This window comes from Theobroma cacao, chromosome 5 (genome assembly GCF_000208745.1).
Source record: "Theobroma cacao cultivar B97-61/B2 chromosome 5, Criollo_cocoa_genome_V2, whole genome shotgun sequence".
Classification (NCBI taxonomy): Eukaryota; Viridiplantae; Streptophyta; class Magnoliopsida; order Malvales; family Malvaceae; genus Theobroma; species Theobroma cacao.
The window spans coordinates 24141506-24158306 of NC_030854.1; the positions used below are offsets into that span (position 1 = coordinate 24141506).

General features: G+C 35.1%; 2 protein-coding genes across 5 annotated transcripts; one reads left to right on the plus strand and one right to left on the minus strand.

Moving 5' to 3' along the window:
• LOC18598783 (tubulin-folding cofactor B) lies at nucleotides 49-4354 on the plus strand. Its single transcript, XM_007028461.2, has 8 exons — nucleotides 49-178; nucleotides 292-443; nucleotides 557-675; nucleotides 759-820; nucleotides 997-1038; nucleotides 2046-2179; nucleotides 2817-2886; nucleotides 3948-4354. Exons 1-8 carry the CDS (start codon nucleotides 77-79, stop codon nucleotides 3993-3995), a joined length of 729 nt encoding a protein of 242 aa, XP_007028523.2. The 5' UTR covers nucleotides 49-76; the 3' UTR covers nucleotides 3996-4354.
• Nucleotides 4905-13117, minus strand: LOC18598784 (pyruvate kinase 2, cytosolic). 4 transcript variants are annotated; one of them, XM_018121453.1, is made up of 17 exons: nucleotides 12796-13108; nucleotides 11751-11848; nucleotides 11560-11656; nucleotides 11371-11468; nucleotides 10703-10858; nucleotides 10084-10161; nucleotides 9857-9988; nucleotides 8981-9061; nucleotides 8692-8760; nucleotides 8447-8536; nucleotides 6765-6909; nucleotides 6577-6665; nucleotides 5941-6036; nucleotides 5788-5855; nucleotides 5584-5683; nucleotides 5444-5500; nucleotides 4905-5286 (listed from the first exon to the last, which is right to left on the minus strand). In XM_018121453.1, the coding sequence occupies exons 2-17, from the start codon at nucleotides 11808-11810 to the stop codon at nucleotides 5146-5148; spliced, it is 1557 nt and encodes a 518-aa protein (XP_017976942.1). In that variant the 5' UTR covers nucleotides 11811-11848; nucleotides 12796-13108; the 3' UTR covers nucleotides 4905-5145. The 4 variants fall into 4 exon arrangements, with proteins under 4 accessions (XP_017976942.1, XP_017976943.1, XP_007028524.2 ...); XM_018121454.1 differs by having other exon boundaries at nucleotides 11746-11848; nucleotides 12796-13104; XM_007028462.2 differs by lacking the exon at nucleotides 11751-11848 and having other exon boundaries at nucleotides 12796-13107.

Below are 16801 nucleotides of genomic sequence, written 5' to 3' on the forward strand. Positions count from 1 at the left end.
AGTACCATCATTCACGCCAATCCTATTAAAATTTTGAATCCGCAAAATTAAATCCAAAAAAAAAATCCAAAGATTCATGGCGTCGCGGTTGCAAATTGAGGGCGATGACTCGGTGCTGCTCCGAGTAACTCACTCCAACCTCAAGAACTTCGCCACCGACGTTCGGTTCTCTCTTCAGGTTCCATTTTCCGACAATGTCAACTATTTTGTTTTAACTTCAATTATTCCGGAGGTTGCGTTTTCTTTTGTTTAAAGATGAACTATTTTCTTTCCTTTTTTTTTCTTTAAAAGATAAGCGTGGAAGCAGTGAAGGATAAGCTGTGGAAGAAATGCGGGACTGCCGTGAGTTCAATGCGGTTAGAGCTTTACGATGATTGTAAGAATAAACTTTGTGACTTCAGTGATGATTCAAGACCTCTTGGTTTCTATTCTCCACTTGATGGGTTAGTAGTCTTTGCCAATTCCCTTTGATTTTCATTTTTAACTCTAATTTTATCAGTTAACATCCTCAAAACATATTTTATTGCCTTTTGATTCCATTTCTTTGATAAAAAAGGTTCCGAATACACGTTATAGATCTTGATCCTTCATCAGTAACCTCTGGAGGATGGCTTGAAGATACTTCACTAGTTGAAAAGTACTCCATTTCTGAAGAGGAATACAATAAACGTTCCGGTAATTTACCAGCAAAAGCTGATTTCGCAATGTTATTGACCTGAAATTTATCATTTAGTGGCAATGGTCCTTTGTTGGTTCAGGTACTTTTAGGAAATTCAAGGAAAAAATGGCATCTCAAAATTCATCAGCATTTAAGAATAAAGTAGGTATCTCCTATTTGATAATTTTATGTGTCTTTAAGCTGCCCTTAACGCATCAACTTCGAGTTTATGGAAATAGTTGCTAGCAACGATCCCTTTACCATTATTATGAAGTGGAATTATGTATTATTGCTGCTACTGCTGTCTTGGTCATACTTAATTTTGAATTCATTTACAGATGTCGGACGACTATATGGAAGACCTCTGCGCAAACATCAAGGTTGGCTATATTTTTACTTTTATCTTCCTCTACAATACTTAGCAATTTTGTGGAATTATTAAAGTACTGTTTTGGACTCTCAGATTTTTAAAGGAAATAAAATATTGTTCAATTTCAAGATGTACTTTGTTTTGATAAAGAAAAAGGGAGCAAGATAAAATCTTGTCATTTTATTCCCTTTGAATGCTGATAGCTCCAACAGGAGTTATTCCGTATCTGCCCATCATCTTTATAATTGTTCCTTACTGACGAAAGAACTGAATAAAATTCAATGGTAGATAACTTTTCCTCAGTTCGTCAAATTTACAGATCAGAGACTAGTTAATGTTCTGCTCATTACTTTTCTTTCTCCTTTTGAAATCTAGCTTTGGTGCCAAGTAAATGATCATTAAATTCAGTAGTTTTTCATTTATAGATGCATAAGAGAAGCTAATGAAGATCTTAGACTCATTGATAGGGTACTTTATCACTGTGACAAAGAAATGGAAAATAGAAAACGAATAGTTCTGGGAGGATAAACTAATATGAATCCTTGTGCATGTAATAATATATGAATCCCAAAAATGTTGCAAGTAGTTTATATGCAAAAATGCTCCGGTGAGTTAGTGGTCGGTCAACTCCATTATGTAAGAATCATTGGTAGTTAGATTTTTTTTTTTTTTTGATTCAGTTGCCAAGAAATCTGCTGTAACAGCTCTTGGAAATATTTATAGCTTAATGTGGAAACATTTGCAACGCATGGACAGACCAGGCTTGTAAATAAGAGAAGTTTATTTGTACTTTTAGAAATGTAAAAGGATCTTGAAAGGTGAAAATCTCAACAAATTCACCACTTCATGCTTGATAAAGCTTACCTACAAGCAAACCTCGTTTAATGTCTTAGATGTAAAGAACGTCCTTGATTCTTTTTTCTCCTGTATCTCAACATATCAAACATCTTTTCAGTTGTTTTGCCAGCTTGCTTGAATTAATGGTCCACACCTTTTCTTCTCATTGTTTCAAATCAGGTAGGAGAAAGATGCGAAGTTGAACCAGGGGAGAAAAGAGGGGTTGTAAAATATGTGGGTCAAGCAGAAGCATTAGGGCCAGGCTTCTGGATCGGAGTTCAGTATGATGAACCATTAGGAAAACATGATGGCATGTATGTAGACTCTATATTCTTATTTTCTTATTGTTTTTGTATGGTTTTTACATTACTTGTTAATATACGTTTTTGTTGTTTGATAGAAACACCTAGAAGGATTGATACTTTTCTTCAATCATAAGTCTTTTGAAGAATGCTATTTAATTTATTCATGTTGAAAGCGGTTAGGATTTTATTTTTTTCTTGACAAAGATACATTAAATTGATTTGTCCTATTTGGACTGAGAATGCACATTAAAATAATTTATCTTTTTTGGAGGCATTTTTTTTCCTTATATAAAAGGATACAGATTTAATGCTTTGAGCATAATGATGGACAAACAATGTGGGGAAATCCGAAAATTCCAGGCGAACTTTTTGGATTGAGTTGACATTTTGCATCATAGTTTCATAACAGAGTATAAGGGATCTATATTCAGGGCCTCATTTACATGACCATGATGTGCTGGTGTAGCATTCCTTGTTTTCCTCAACATTATGAATTAGAGTTTTATGTTATGTTAAAATTCATGTTGTCAGCTGCCCAGGTTTTATTTTCTGTTGCATGCTTGCAGCAGGTATTGTGCTTCTCTCCATGTCATTTCTTTGTGCTATTTATTTTCATTTGTTACATAATCTGTTGGTCATACTGCAGGGTGAAAGGAACACGATATTTTCAGTGCCCTCCACTTTGTGGTGCAATGGTTAGGCCTGACAAAGTAAAGGTTTGTATGCAACTATGTTAAGTGATGTAAGCATTTTGGTTTCTCTGAGGCCTTCTCTAGTTCAAATGTGTTAGGTAATATGCCCTATAATGAAGCATTGTGCTGCTTCAACAAGATGAATAAATTGCAGGAGCTTGCCTTTAACTTTTGGCAAGTTGCCTACTCAGTAGCATCTAACTTATTTTAGGTATTTATGAACCATCTATTGCAAGATCTCTCAATGCAAATTTAGGTAGAAGAATCTTGTGATATGCCAAATTGTGATGCATGAATATTTTTTCATGAGGATTAGAGTGTAGATCTGAGAATTAATTTTCCTACTTCAGTGAAGCACAAAAGCTTTAAACTGCAGGTAATGATTTGATTTCTTCCTTGTAGCCAACTTTCAAGGGTTTGAGCTGATCCTCCAACCCTTTCCATACCATCTCTTTCAAAACTTTTCATTTATGGTAAATGAAAGATATAATGAATGTTCTATTCCCACTGTTGCAATTTGTTAGTCCATGATGGAACTGCACAAAGTTTGAGAAAGAAGTTTACTACATTATAATTCATTGACTATATGTCTAGTTCTTTAACCTTAATAGTTTATTTGTTTTATTTTGTGTTTTCTTCTAATTGTTATTTGTAGCATAATTACAAATAGAAAAGCAAAAGTAAAATTGAGTGCTAATTGATATATGGTAGTGGATGGGACATACAAAAAGTGATACGCAGATTAAAAAATGGGATAAATGTAGTAGATATTATTGTTTGCAGATTATACTCTAGGGAAGCCAGTAAGTAATTCTTTGTTCTCTGAAAGATTTGGATCTAAGACCTATCCTAGTGCCACTATGCCAATTGCCAACCTATTGACTCTCTACTTTCTTTCTTTATTTTTTTTTTTAGTAAAAGAATAGATTTTGCAGATATGTTTAATACACAGCTTAACTGTTTTTCTTATCCAAAGTCCAAGAGTAATGCTCTGTCAGTTTAATATTTGAGGTCTACAGTCCTTTGTATGTTCTACTGCTTTTAGCAGTTTGAAACTTAGAATGGCATTTTCCTGTCATTTCCAGGTTGGTGACTATCCTGAACAAGATCCCTTTGAGGAGGATGAAATATAATGCGGTTGTGAAACGGTACTGCTACATTTCTATTTCCATGCAGTATCAATAACCTTACGGAGATTGGCAATCATTTTTCATATATAAGATATTATTGTACATTTGGTGTGGGAATGATGTGTGAGACTGTTTGGAAGATAAGAAACTTTAAGATTGAAAAAGCAGGTATTCCTCTTTTTGTGTTTGCATCTTGCCTTTTGTTGCAGCAGAAGAATATAAAATATCCCAAAAGGTGATTAAAGAGATGATACCTGAATGACACATAGATTCTTCTTGTTTCATTTTTAAAGAATACAAACAGTTCTGTTAAGTTTATGGAATCTTTCAAATAAAGTTTTTCCTCTAGTGATTCACTCTTTTATGGCCAAGACCAGCTATGCAAATAAAGTTTAATTGGAAAGGTCCAGATTTCCTGGTGATATTGGAATTTAATCTTGAATGTTTTGTTCAAAGGATTTCGTACTTACCTTGTGGTAACTAGTGCTTTCAGCACATGCCGGATCCATGATGAGCCAATAGAGGTGACTGGTTTTCACGAAGAGACAATGAGACATTGTTGACTGAACTTGGTTCAGGAAGAAGTGGTAGAGTGGGAAGTAAGATGCGGAGATGCAAACTGCATTGCAATTTTGCAGGTAACTTTAATGGGAGTGGAGGTTGCACAGCAACAAAATTTTCCAATAGGTTGGGTTTTTGACTAGTTAAGACTTTGTATAAACTGCATTAGAAGAGGAAGTTTCCCAAATGGTTGAATCCTTGAGGTTGGCTTTCCAGATGCGCTGGACTTAATATGAACAAATTTAAAGGAAGTCGGACCTCTAATTTAAGGACGATCTACCTTTGGCTTAGAACAGACTTCGATGATTATAGTAAACAGTCATATTTCAGCCATTAGGCGACACTTGAGAATTTGCAATATGAAACTAGTAAGACGGAGGGAAGTGATTATTGCGTTTCTTTACAATGAAGAGAAGTAGAAGGGTGAGCTGAACAAAATAATGTTTCTTGCTAGCAAGGAAAATGATTATTTTATTGTCCTTTCTAACTAAAGAGATATTATCTAAGGCAAATTGGGGAAGGAATGATTAGTTGTTTTGCAGGCAAATACTGTCTGAAATGATAGGTTGAAAATATTTATGGAGACAACCTCCTAGCCTTCAAGCTGAACGATCTTGACCACTGACGAGTCACCAATTTTTTGGAACACTACAGCTTGATCGTTAGGTTTGAGCAATCCCACTGATTTACCGTGATCCAGGGCAAGTTTTAACCCCAATTCACCTGAAGTAGCCTGTTGTATACAGAAAACAGTGCAAAAAGAAAGAAAAGAAAATATTAAATGAGTACACCTATGTGTTTAGAAAGAAGAAGAAAGGAGGTGTTCCCTCATCAGAATCCCCATATTAAAGCTGCTAGTGTGCCCTAATCCTTAGAGAGAGAAGGCTTACCATGTCAGGACTGGTCAACAGAGGGTAGACTCCTCTAACACCAAGCAACTGCCTAGCCTGCAAAATAAGAGGCGTGGTCACTGGAAGAGCATAACTCTTGGATAACAATATAAAACAGTGCACAACAGAGCTGCAAGTACCTGTGATGAACTGGTGAACGTCCACTTAAATGAAATTGTTTTGAGACGTGGGACAACAATTGCTAAAACAGGAACTGGTGGCTTATATTTTGCAATCAATCTGTCAATACCAAGCAGGTAAATAAGCAAGTGACCTTACATTTCTATTGGTCAGCTTCAGGTATCAGATTAGAATTAGTAATTATATAGCATGTTAAAGGACACCTTGCTGCTCCACCTGATGATGTGAACACAACTATAATTGCAGCCTTGACCTTGATCGCAGATCGCACCTGCAGAAAGGTAGAGATTTGGAGAAGAGTTTGCATCAAGCTATTGGTTTAAAATTCAACAACAGAGGTTGAGGGTTTAAGATACCGCTGAGGAAGCTACAGATTCAGCATGAGACATGGGTTCTCCAACATGTTTGACAGTTCTCTTAAAATGGCGAAAGTGATTGTACACCTTTTCAGCCTGCACGTAGTATAAAACACTCATCAATGTGGAATGGAATTTGAAGTTGTTTGTGCATTTTCTCAACACAATTCATAGTTCTAGAGTTGTAATCACAAGGGATGCTGATGGATGGGGGCACCGCCTCATGGTAAACACAATGGGGCATAAAGCAAAGTGCTGTTGAGGATTTGCAGCATGGCAATGAAGGAACAACTCCAGCCACTCCTAGCACCAAACTATAAACATTAACTTGATGATATGTAGTCTTTTATTCTATTTTTTCCCCAAATTGCAAGAAGCGATTGTCAAGCACTTGAGAATGCCCAATTCCTTCATCAGTGAATAGACAATTTCGAACTCAAACCAAGCTCAAATGCTAACCTCATGCATGTCATAATCATTTATTTGATCAATGTACTCATTTCTAACTGTTTTGTTGTAAAGTCCCATCTGCCACGTCACTTTCTTCTCTTAGTGCTGCATCATTTTTGCCTGTTAATGCTTCTAAGAATACTCATATTTCATTTGATTCCAAAGTTTAGGAATGGTACTACTTACTTCAGCGCAAATCCTCCCCACAGTTGTCACAGCCTCAATGGGATACTGGCCACGTAGAGTCTCAGCACCCAAAAGTATACCATCAGTACCTAATTGAAAGCACAAGGAAGAGGTAAATTTTAATACAAGATATCCAAAATGAGCTGACAATTCTTTTCTTCTTCTCCACAAAATATCAATTTACAGACCATCAAGCACAGCATTAGCAACATCAGTAGCTTCTGCACGGGTAGGCCTTAAATTTTCAGTCATACTATCCACAACTCGAGTAATGATTGCAGGTTTTCCTACCATGTTGCACTTATGTACAGCAGACTTCTGAAATAAGAAAACCTACAATAGAAAGAAACCAACAAGGGCACGTCAACAGCAAGAGAAAGGTTATGGGTATCAAACTTAGGGATGACAAAATTTCTGGTCATCTAATGCGAATTACTCTGGTTTGTAGAACATGCTGGTCATCGTAAGCCATGACTTTCTGATATATAAAAGGAAAACCTGTCGTTTGGTGCTTTTAACAAAGATTACCACGAGAAAATACATTTCAACCTTCATGAATAGGTTTAGAAAAACAAACTATGCAGAAAAATATCTGGAATGGTTTAACAGGCAACTAACATGGAATAACTTACTCTAAACATGTATCTTAAGCCTTAGCATGCAGCATTGGGTGGAATCATATATTAGTACGACATATTTTTCACATGAATTTGTACAACATAAAATCCAAAATTTCCAGTGAACTTCCAGCATAAAATTTGCAGAATTGATAAGTTGAAATAGTGTTAAGCATCAAAAAGTTGCAAGTCATAAATGATCATGTAAGTAAACTATGCAGGTCTTAATATATACAATATTTTTGTACTTGGGATAGGAAGCCATCCTATCATTGTTTACGTTTTGATGGACCTAGATTACAAAAATTGCATTGGATGCATGGCAAGGCATTGGACTTCTCTATTTGCCATATGGAGGTTACGAATCTGCAGCTGTACCGAATGTATATCTCCTAGTTGTATCAATAGCTTATATGGTGGCAGAGGAAGTGCACTACAAAAGTCTTGTAGCATAAATTTTAACAATCCATGTCATTATGGCTTTTAAGCCAGTAAATGAAACATAAATCATGAGCCTAAGAATAACTCCAATAATGCACGCTAACATGGTTACTTTACTCTTTTTGGTGAATCTGTTAGTAACATTATTGGGAACTATTTCAGAACTTCATCCTCGTTTTATTAATAAAATAATTGCAAAATGGGCCAGCCAAAACCATGACAAGGTTGTTGGTGCTCAAACCAGAAGCAATCAGTTAAGATACCCCTTAAGATCTAAATGCAAAAGCATCAACTTTAACTAGAAATCTAGCCAACTAACACAGAAATTTTAAAATCAGTTTAATGGAAACAGAACAAGAGGACTTTTGAAGCCCAGCAGCACACTGTGAAATTTGGCATATATAAGCAACTCTGGAGAAAAAGCAGAAGTCGCATATGTATATATTGATGAGGAAAATTTCCTTTAAAGGTTTCTGCATCCACAAAGAAAAACATGCAAAACTGTTTTTGACCTCTATGCCCAGCACATAAAAGGTTACTTTGCAATTCAGTAGGAATCTCTGAACACAATATCGCTTTCAGCTTATTTCCAACAATTGGTAGAAACTAATTGCTATTTTCTGTAAAACCTTAACCTTCAAACTGACCTTATCCGTTTGCTACCAGTCAAACAATGGATACTCAAATATCCAAAAGAAAAAAAAATAGAAGAATGAATGAATAATCATCACTAAACGATCTAAATTACATTAAAATCTAACTAAAGCAGAATTTCTAGGAATAAGAACAGCAATTTTTATGCAAAGCACTACCTTTTCTGGTGGAAGGTCGATGCCCAAATTCCCACGAGAAAGGATAATACCGTCTGCTTCCTGGAGGATCTCATCAAAATGCTTTAGACCCTGGTATTATCAAGAACCCCATCATAGTATGATCAGCTGACACTGTAAACTTAACATTTGAACGTCAAAGATACACAAAAGGTTTACTACTACAGAGAATATTTTTACAAAGGTGGAGACACCCACAAACTAATCTTAGGAAAAAGTCATCTTACCTCTACAGTTTCAATTTTGGCAAATATTTGAGTTTCATGAAGATTTTGTGTTCTAAGAAAAGCTCTGAGCTGCAGAAAGAATGAACATCTGTCATTAGATGTGTATGCACCCCAGTCAACATGTAAAACTTTGTTGGCTACCAAATGATTTAGACAAGCAGCCATATAGAATAGAAGCATCTTCTTGATGATATAAACAAAATTATTTATCGATTAAACAATGGAAGAATCATAAGATTTTCTTTTGACAAGAACTCTTGAAGGAAAAAGAAAAATAAATAAAACAAACCTCTCTCACATCCTCTGCATGGCGGGTATAAGAAAGGGATATGAAATCAACATTGTTCCGTTTGCCCCAGTTTGAAATTACCTATCACAGTGAAGACAGAGACAAATATTTTTAATTGATGCCAGACAACTTCCCTTGAAAGCAGTTAGAACTCTTAATAAAGCATCAACGAAATGCTGAGACCTTCACTCATTGAGCATTACACTTTCCCTCAGTAATTGGAGAAGATAGTAAGGCAATCTATAGAGAGGTATAATGCTGAGGATTTAAAATTCCAAAAAATGCTCCCACCATAAGCATCTAAGTTCCGAAACATAGAAGAAGAGAAATAAAAGTCAGACCTATAATAGATGAAGTCGAAAATGCTAAGCTGTCTTGCTTCACAAAGTGCTAGAAGGAAGGACCACTAACTTGAATAATATCATTAACACATCCAGCAAATGGACATTATAGGCTAGAACTTAAGATCAAAGGTGAACTAAGAATCAGTTAAATTTAAACATGATTTATCCACAATGACATAATTCAAGGGACATTGATACTTACCAATGAGAAACACGTAATAAATTATGACATAATTACCCACATCTAAACAATATCAAACGTTGACAAAGTTAAAACTTAAAATTATGGGCTTTGTTAAAATAAATAAAACCATAATTAGTGCTAAGAAGGTAATTGTTACAAGACAGCACATTTGTCATCATCCTTTTGAAACTTTTACTTAACAGCAATAATGTGCAACTAAGGACTTATTGTAGACAACAAATCAGGTAAGAAAACCCAAAAACAGATTTCGCAAAATGTATGGGACTTGATGTTAACAACCCTCTTGTTAATTGCTTGCAGAAATAAACTTAATTAATTAAGAATTACCTGTTTGTCTTTCTCATTTAAAGTCGGCAAGTTGATGCGGACCTGGGAAACATGCATGGTGAATATTAAGCCTGCAAGAGTGGCTGTGTTTTTGACAAGACAAATAACATCTTGATCCTTTGTCTCCAAGACCTGCAAATTAATGAACAAACCAGCAAAACAAAGTTGGGCTACTGAATCTAGACATTGCCTTAAAGAAGCAATACCAAATCAATGGCAATTTTTACCTCAAGCCAGACAGATGTAGTTTCACTTCCTGTGAAGAGATACTGCCCAAGAAAAATAGTGTCACCCTTCTTCACAGTCTGCAGTTCATAGAAGAAAAACACAAGTAGAATTTATTAAATGTAAAAAGGGAATGGTGCATTTACCTAATGTCAGCAGCAAGCCAATCACTACTATTTGCAAGAAAGTAAATCAGTAGCCATTGAATTTCCGCTATGTTCCTCACAAGAGAAGGCATCCGAAAGGATCGAAAAAACAAAGAGAGAAAAAGAAAATAGCATAAACAAACTGTTAAGATAAAAGAGTATCTATTCTAAGAGATTATAAGAAGTCAATGTCTCAGAGGACTAAAACCAGAAACAGAGAACTTGAAGTGGATCTGATGGTTGCTTTTCTGCTGAAGAGGGGACAATAAAGGTGTTAAACCTAAATCAATCGATTTCCTCATATATGCAGCCAGATATAAGAACAACATCAAATCCATGATCTCTATTGCACAATTTTCATTCCTAACTCTTCTTTTTTTCTTTTTCCCCTTTTACTGAGCTCCAATTTTTTCCTGTAGTTAGCATTTCTTTAGTTTTTGGGTAAAACCATTTGACATTAATATGCATAACATACCCCAGCTAGTCCGGCATAACTAATAGGTAACACTTCTGATGATGGTTCTTCTGTAGCATCTGGGGTGATGGTCACAATCTCATCAGCCTTTAGCTCAATTGGTTTAGCTGTCTTGTTGTAAACTTGAAGTTCTGGACCCACAGTGTTCAGCATAACCTGAAAATTATGCAAAAAATGCAGTAAAATTGTGGATATGGGTCATTAAAATGACCAATAAATCAAATCAGACAATATGAGATTTCGTGCAGCACTAAAGTGTGAAGGATATTACTAAAACAGTGGCAAAAGTTTTGCAAGCAAAAGACATCTAGCTTAGAAGCTTGTTCTAATCGAGTATGCATTTATCAGGTTTTTTTTTTTTTTATAATTGGGGGAAGGGGGATTCGAACCCTGCACTTTAAGCAGGGGGATTATGCACCAACCAATGAGACAAATGCTCGGGTGCAAGTATGCATTTATCAGCTTGACATGAAAAGTTTATTCAAATTAAAATTATTCTCCCCCTACTCATGAAAAAACATGTTAATGTGCAACAAGACAATCAAGCACACAGTCAAGTTCTTCACAATTGATATATATGCAAAAGGTAAATAAAGCTTGAAAGCTTTATCATCCAAAATTTTGTGCATAACAGCATTCCAAAACTAATTTTGTAAGTAATCACTTACAGCGCAAAGCTTCCTGGCACTTTTCACCGCTATTCTTAAATTGTCAATAGTTTCTTGGTGATAGTCACTGTCTAACCCAGAAAAATCAAACCTTGCAACTGTAAATGAAGACTACAATTAGACATGAAGGATAAATAGGAGATGCCTAGAAAATCAAAATGCATAATGGAAGAAGCATATATAGATTACCTGACATTCCAGCCTTTATGCATGCTTCAATTACCTCAACAGAACGTGACTTTGGTCCAAGGGTGCCAACTATTTTTGTCAGTGATGGCAGGAAGCTCTGCCAAGTTCACACAAATAAAATTATTAGAACAACTAACGATTAGAAGGCCAATTAATGTAATAAAAAAGGCATAATTAGGAAAAAACCTAGCTTGAGTTAGCCAGGAAGTAATCAAAACGCAACGTAGACTGAGTTTCAACCATGTTTTCATTTATCCTCTCCAATTGTCAATAGCTGCATCCCTTCAATCTGTTAAATAAATTTCATACTTTAAAACTCATTTCTGGTATATTTTTTAGAAATTCGTCCTTGACCCTAAAATCGTTCTTGTAGTAGTTTGCAGCAGTATTATGAGAGGAATAAAATCTGAAGTCAAGATGATAGGATTAACCTCGTATTGGTGGCAGGGTCTAAGGTTAATCTTATATTAGTAGAGTGTTGTAGAGAATCTTGGTTTGATGGCAGGATGGGGTTAGTTAAGAGGTCATTTCTTATACCTTTTTCACACATTGGATGACGTCTACCCTTCTGTCACAATGTCTGCACTAACAGGTTGTCAGTAGAATACACCCCAACTCTCTTTACTAGAAGGTAAGCAAGCACGTTTTCATTGCTTGAAATATTTGCATTTTTTCATTGCTTGCAATATTTGCATTACTTAATGGCATCCTTGGCCTCATTTTGGAAACTTAATTCTTACCTCCTGATCTGTCTGCCTCAGTTTCTTACTTCCAATTTCACACTCCCTTTATCCTACTTTCTACATTTAACTCTCTATTTCCCACTTCCAATTTTCAATTCACCTGCCACAGCGTTCAAATCTCTAAAGCCTACCCGAATCCTCCTATCTATCCTCCCTACATCATCCACCTCACTTAGTTGCAACACCGCTGAAGTACCTTTCTACACAAACTAAGACATAATGCTAACTTGCATTGAATATTTTCGCAGAAAAACACTCTAAACTCGAATCAAAGACAATTAGCTAGAGAAGCATGGCAATGCCAAGATAAGCCTATTATGACTACTCAAACACTCTAATTTGCTGATGAAAGAGAAATGCAAGAAGAGAAATGAAGCAAAAACTTTAAACATTTTAGTAATATTCCATCATATCGAAACTGCAAGAAGAGAAACCCTTCACTGAAAAAAAAGCCGAAGAAGTAAAGGAAGCAGAATTACTGCTGAGTTCATACCAATTTGGAAGAAGTTAGAACAGAGGAGAGCCTGACAGGGCCTTCAACCACCATTTGTCCCCCTTGCATTGTCCACAGAATTCGGAGTGAGAGAGGCGAAGAGGAAGAAGTAGGTAGTTAGTTAAGGTAAGGAGTAAGGAGTAAGGAGGTAGCTTTTGGCGGGTAAAAAACCACAGCAGCCAAATGAACACTATATAGGCAGTAGGTGGGCAGGTACGTCTATGGGGAACAAAATCAGATTACCAAACACCCCCGTGCCTCCGCTCCCCTTTCAACTGTTATTATTGCGCTCAAATACGGACGCAAGTCCAACTGTCTTTCGCCCCCTGGCCCTTGGCCCTGGAGGTCTATGTTTCAACCTGTCGCTTCACCTACCCGCAAGCCCCAGCCAACTATTCCTTTCTCTTTTCAGAATTTGGATCATGGGACCCACGAAAAATGGGTAGCTGCATGCATCTTATGGACTCAAATGCATTGCTTCTTACCAAAAACAATGCATAGCTTTAGATAATTTATGTATATCAAAAAAGAATTTAATTATTATTAATAAGTAAGAGAATATAACCAAATAACTTATAATATAATTCTAGTAAAAGAAAGTTAAAAACAAGTCCAGCAAATAAATTTAACAAATTAATATAAAGTTGGACGAAATTGAAGTAACAAAAGAAGGAAAAACCTTGTTTGAGAATTAAGTATGTTGTATGCATATGCACTAGATCGTATTCATTTGTGTCACCTATTAATTAGAATTGGATAGGTCTAGCAATTGGACCGATTGATCCGATGATGTGATCCTTTGACTCAGTCAGATGCAATTATTTGCATCGTTTATGCATTTAACTTGAAGTGACCTATGGTTTACTCATTTAAGTTGAAGGCAAATGTGGTAAAGGCCTAATTAACCAAAGACATTGGCCAGATGTAGTTCGTTTACAACACTTGCATCTCTATGACCCACAGGTTATGTTCATTTCTCTTTACAAAGCCTAAAATTTCAACCAAATCATATTTTATTATTGAATGGATTATATCAACCTAATACTTTCAACCAAAGAAAGCAATTTGGGTACCAAAATCAAGGAAGAAGTAATATTTTCTTCAAGGTTAGATGCTCTAGAACACAAAATAAAGAATGGGTAATTTTTATGTCAAAAGTTGTATATACTCATTTGAATCAGAAATTTGATTGCCAATTTCTACGTGACACTCATTTGAGTTTTATTGATATCTCTTGATTATGTAAAATTGATTTATGTATTCATGCTTCAAGTTGCATAATCTCGAAAGATGTATGAGCTTAAAATTGAGTATGCATCTATCCTTGCTCTTGAATGCTTGATAGGATCTTGATATAAATATACACACATACTTGGTGATAAAAATTCCTTATTGTCTTGAGAAATATATTTATGCTTCAATTTAGAGGAAGCATGAGATTTTAAGCATGACTTTACACATGAATGTTTGATATTGATGGTACCATACGTTATGAAATTGTTATTTGTGCTTACTTGATTAAATTGTATTAGTACATAAACTTAAGGGAAGCATATGAAGCTTAATAATCTTGAGACTTTGAAAACCATTTTTGCAAAGATAAAAGTCTTAAAATTTGAAAATTGTTTTAGCAAGTTTTAATGATCAAAACTTGCTTATACAAGCAAACTAACTTGCAATAATTTTAATTCCTGAAAGTTCTTAATGCAAGTTTTCAAGGAGCTTTCAATAACAAATCTTGCCTTGGGACAAATTTAGGCATGAAAAACCATTTAGACATGCTCAATTGTCATATCAAACTTTTCTAAATGCTTAAAGAGTGTAAAATTGCATTTGAAACACTTTTACTCATTCTAGTAGCCCGTTCAAAGAAAATGGAGTTTCAAGAGTTCTGTTTCCTTGATACTAAGGCAAATGACCACTTTAATAACTTTTGCCTTATCATTTGAAATTTATTCACTACACTCTATGCTTATCTTCATTACTTTGCCCATTTTTTATTATGACAAAAAGAGGGAGAGATCATGGAGACATGGATAAAGGGGGAGAAATATATGTAGATATTCATATTGTATTGTTACTATATGGGAATCAAACAAAAAGAGGGAAATTTTTTTAATGCACATACACAAGACACAAACTTATTTGGTTTCTCAATCTTACCCCTATTGCATATATTTAGGGAAAGCTTCGGTATTTTCTTGTTAAAACTCTGATACAAACAGTTGTAACTCATTAGACCTTGTAGTTCTACTAAGGAGAAAGGACGTGTTGCAATAAGTAAACATAATGCGCTAAAGGCGGTAGAAAGGAAGACTAAAGCAGTCTTTGAAATGTATGTGCTTTGATGGCAGGTAGGGGAGAAAGCGATGGACGATGAGAAGAGCTGAGTAGATGTCACAGCCCAATCCCAAGCTATGACCGACGTGTTGGCCCAATAGGCATAACCCACTAGACCCAAGCAAGCCTTTATAAGAAAACTTGTTCATTAGTTCATCTATCACCCGTCTTTCTTTAATATCCATAATTCGTAATTTTTCAATAATAATTTCTTTGAAAATAAATCTTGACCATCAAACATATACCATCCTCAAAATAATGTTATTACTTGCCAACTTATGACGACATTATTAATCAAACTAAACATACAATGTTTACAACAAATCTCACAATTTACATTTAAACAACCACATACACATGCAAAAAACTCTTGACTACCAGCGGAGTGACTCTAGGCATAGGTACTATAACTGATTGTCATGGTAAACCTACCAATGATGAGTATGAGGGAGCACCTTAACCTAAGATCCAACTACCTCTGAATCTGAAAACCAAAACATGAAGTTGAAAAGAATGAGTATAAACCTAGTGAGTGAACATAGGAAGGGAACAAGCAAATGATACGGAAGGTTTTATATAACACGATGCACTTAAGTTAGAAACAATGCAATTTATATTTCAAAGACCAAACCCAATGCTATGTTGTCTTTTAACTCAATTTGAAAACATTTAGGAATTCCAACCATCAACATTCAATGTAATCACATTTCATTTCTCCAACATTTCTATAGTATGTGTAAACATGTGTATAAGAATTTATGTATATATATATATATATATATATATATATATTAATATATATATATATATATATATATATATTACATATATATATATATATATATAGATATCTATAGATATTTTCAAACATACATCGAAGACATCTAGCTCACTCCCAAAAATAGTCAACATGGTTTGGTGCATACAACAACCGACCTCAACTCAGTTCATGTGCACTCCCACACCGCACATAGCTATTATTGTCATGTGCACTCCCACTCTGCACATAGTTATCATCGTCATGTGCACTCCCACACCGTACATAGTTATTATCACCATGAGCTCTCATACCGTACACCACCATTACCGTCATGTGCACTCCCACACTGCACACGCATAGTTATAACTGTCATTTAATAATACCTCTCAAGCCATAACATATATAACAACACGTAACAAGAATCTTTGCATATTAATACCTTCCACATAGTTCATTATTTTTGGTCATATACAGGGTTGCACAATCAAACATCCAAGGAAATAATATTAACCGTCATACCATTAGTTTAAAACATCCCAAGATTCTCAATGCATCACACACCACAATTTAATGGGCAATTCAATATAATATTTCAAACACTTGATTCATCACATTATACATTTTTACAACATAGGGATATCACTCAACAAAGGCTTGTTCCCATGCATATTTTAAAAGAGTCAAATAAGAATATTCAAGTATTTCACTCAAACACATATGCATTTGTCCAAAACATTTTGAATGCAAGTTCACTCACATTTTTTTTTATCAACTCTAAACCTCAACTAGTGCTCCAAGTGGAAATGTAAGGTCTCGTTGGAACCTATCACACACAATTAGCATCACAACCAACCTAATTCAGATGAATATAAATCCAAATGTTATTTTCATAATTAAACTTTACTA

Excerpts from the sequence above, each read along its gene's own strand:
- LOC18598783 (XM_007028461.2), top strand. The coding sequence starts at position 77 with ATGGCGTCGCGGTTGCAAATTGAGGGCGATGACTCGGTGCTGCTCCGA. Across the intron at positions 444-556 it reads TTCTATTCTCCACTTGATGG|GTTCCGAATACACGTTATAG; the intron begins GTTAGTAGTCTT and ends TTGATAAAAAAG. Across the intron at positions 1,039-2,045 it reads ACCTCTGCGCAAACATCAAG|GTAGGAGAAAGATGCGAAGT; the intron begins GTTGGCTATATT and ends GTTTCAAATCAG.
- LOC18598784 (XM_007028462.2), bottom strand. The coding sequence starts at position 12,864 with ATGCAAGGGGGACAAATGGTGGTTGAAGGCCCTGTCAGGCTCTCCTCT. Across the intron at positions 11,657-12,795 it reads TTCTAACTTCTTCCAAATTG|AGCTTCCTGCCATCACTGAC; the intron begins GTATGAACTCAG and ends TGAACTTGGCAG. Across the intron at positions 8,761-8,980 it reads ATGCAGAGGATGTGAGAGAG|CTCAGAGCTTTTCTTAGAAC; the intron begins GTTTGTTTTATT and ends TTCTTTCTGCAG.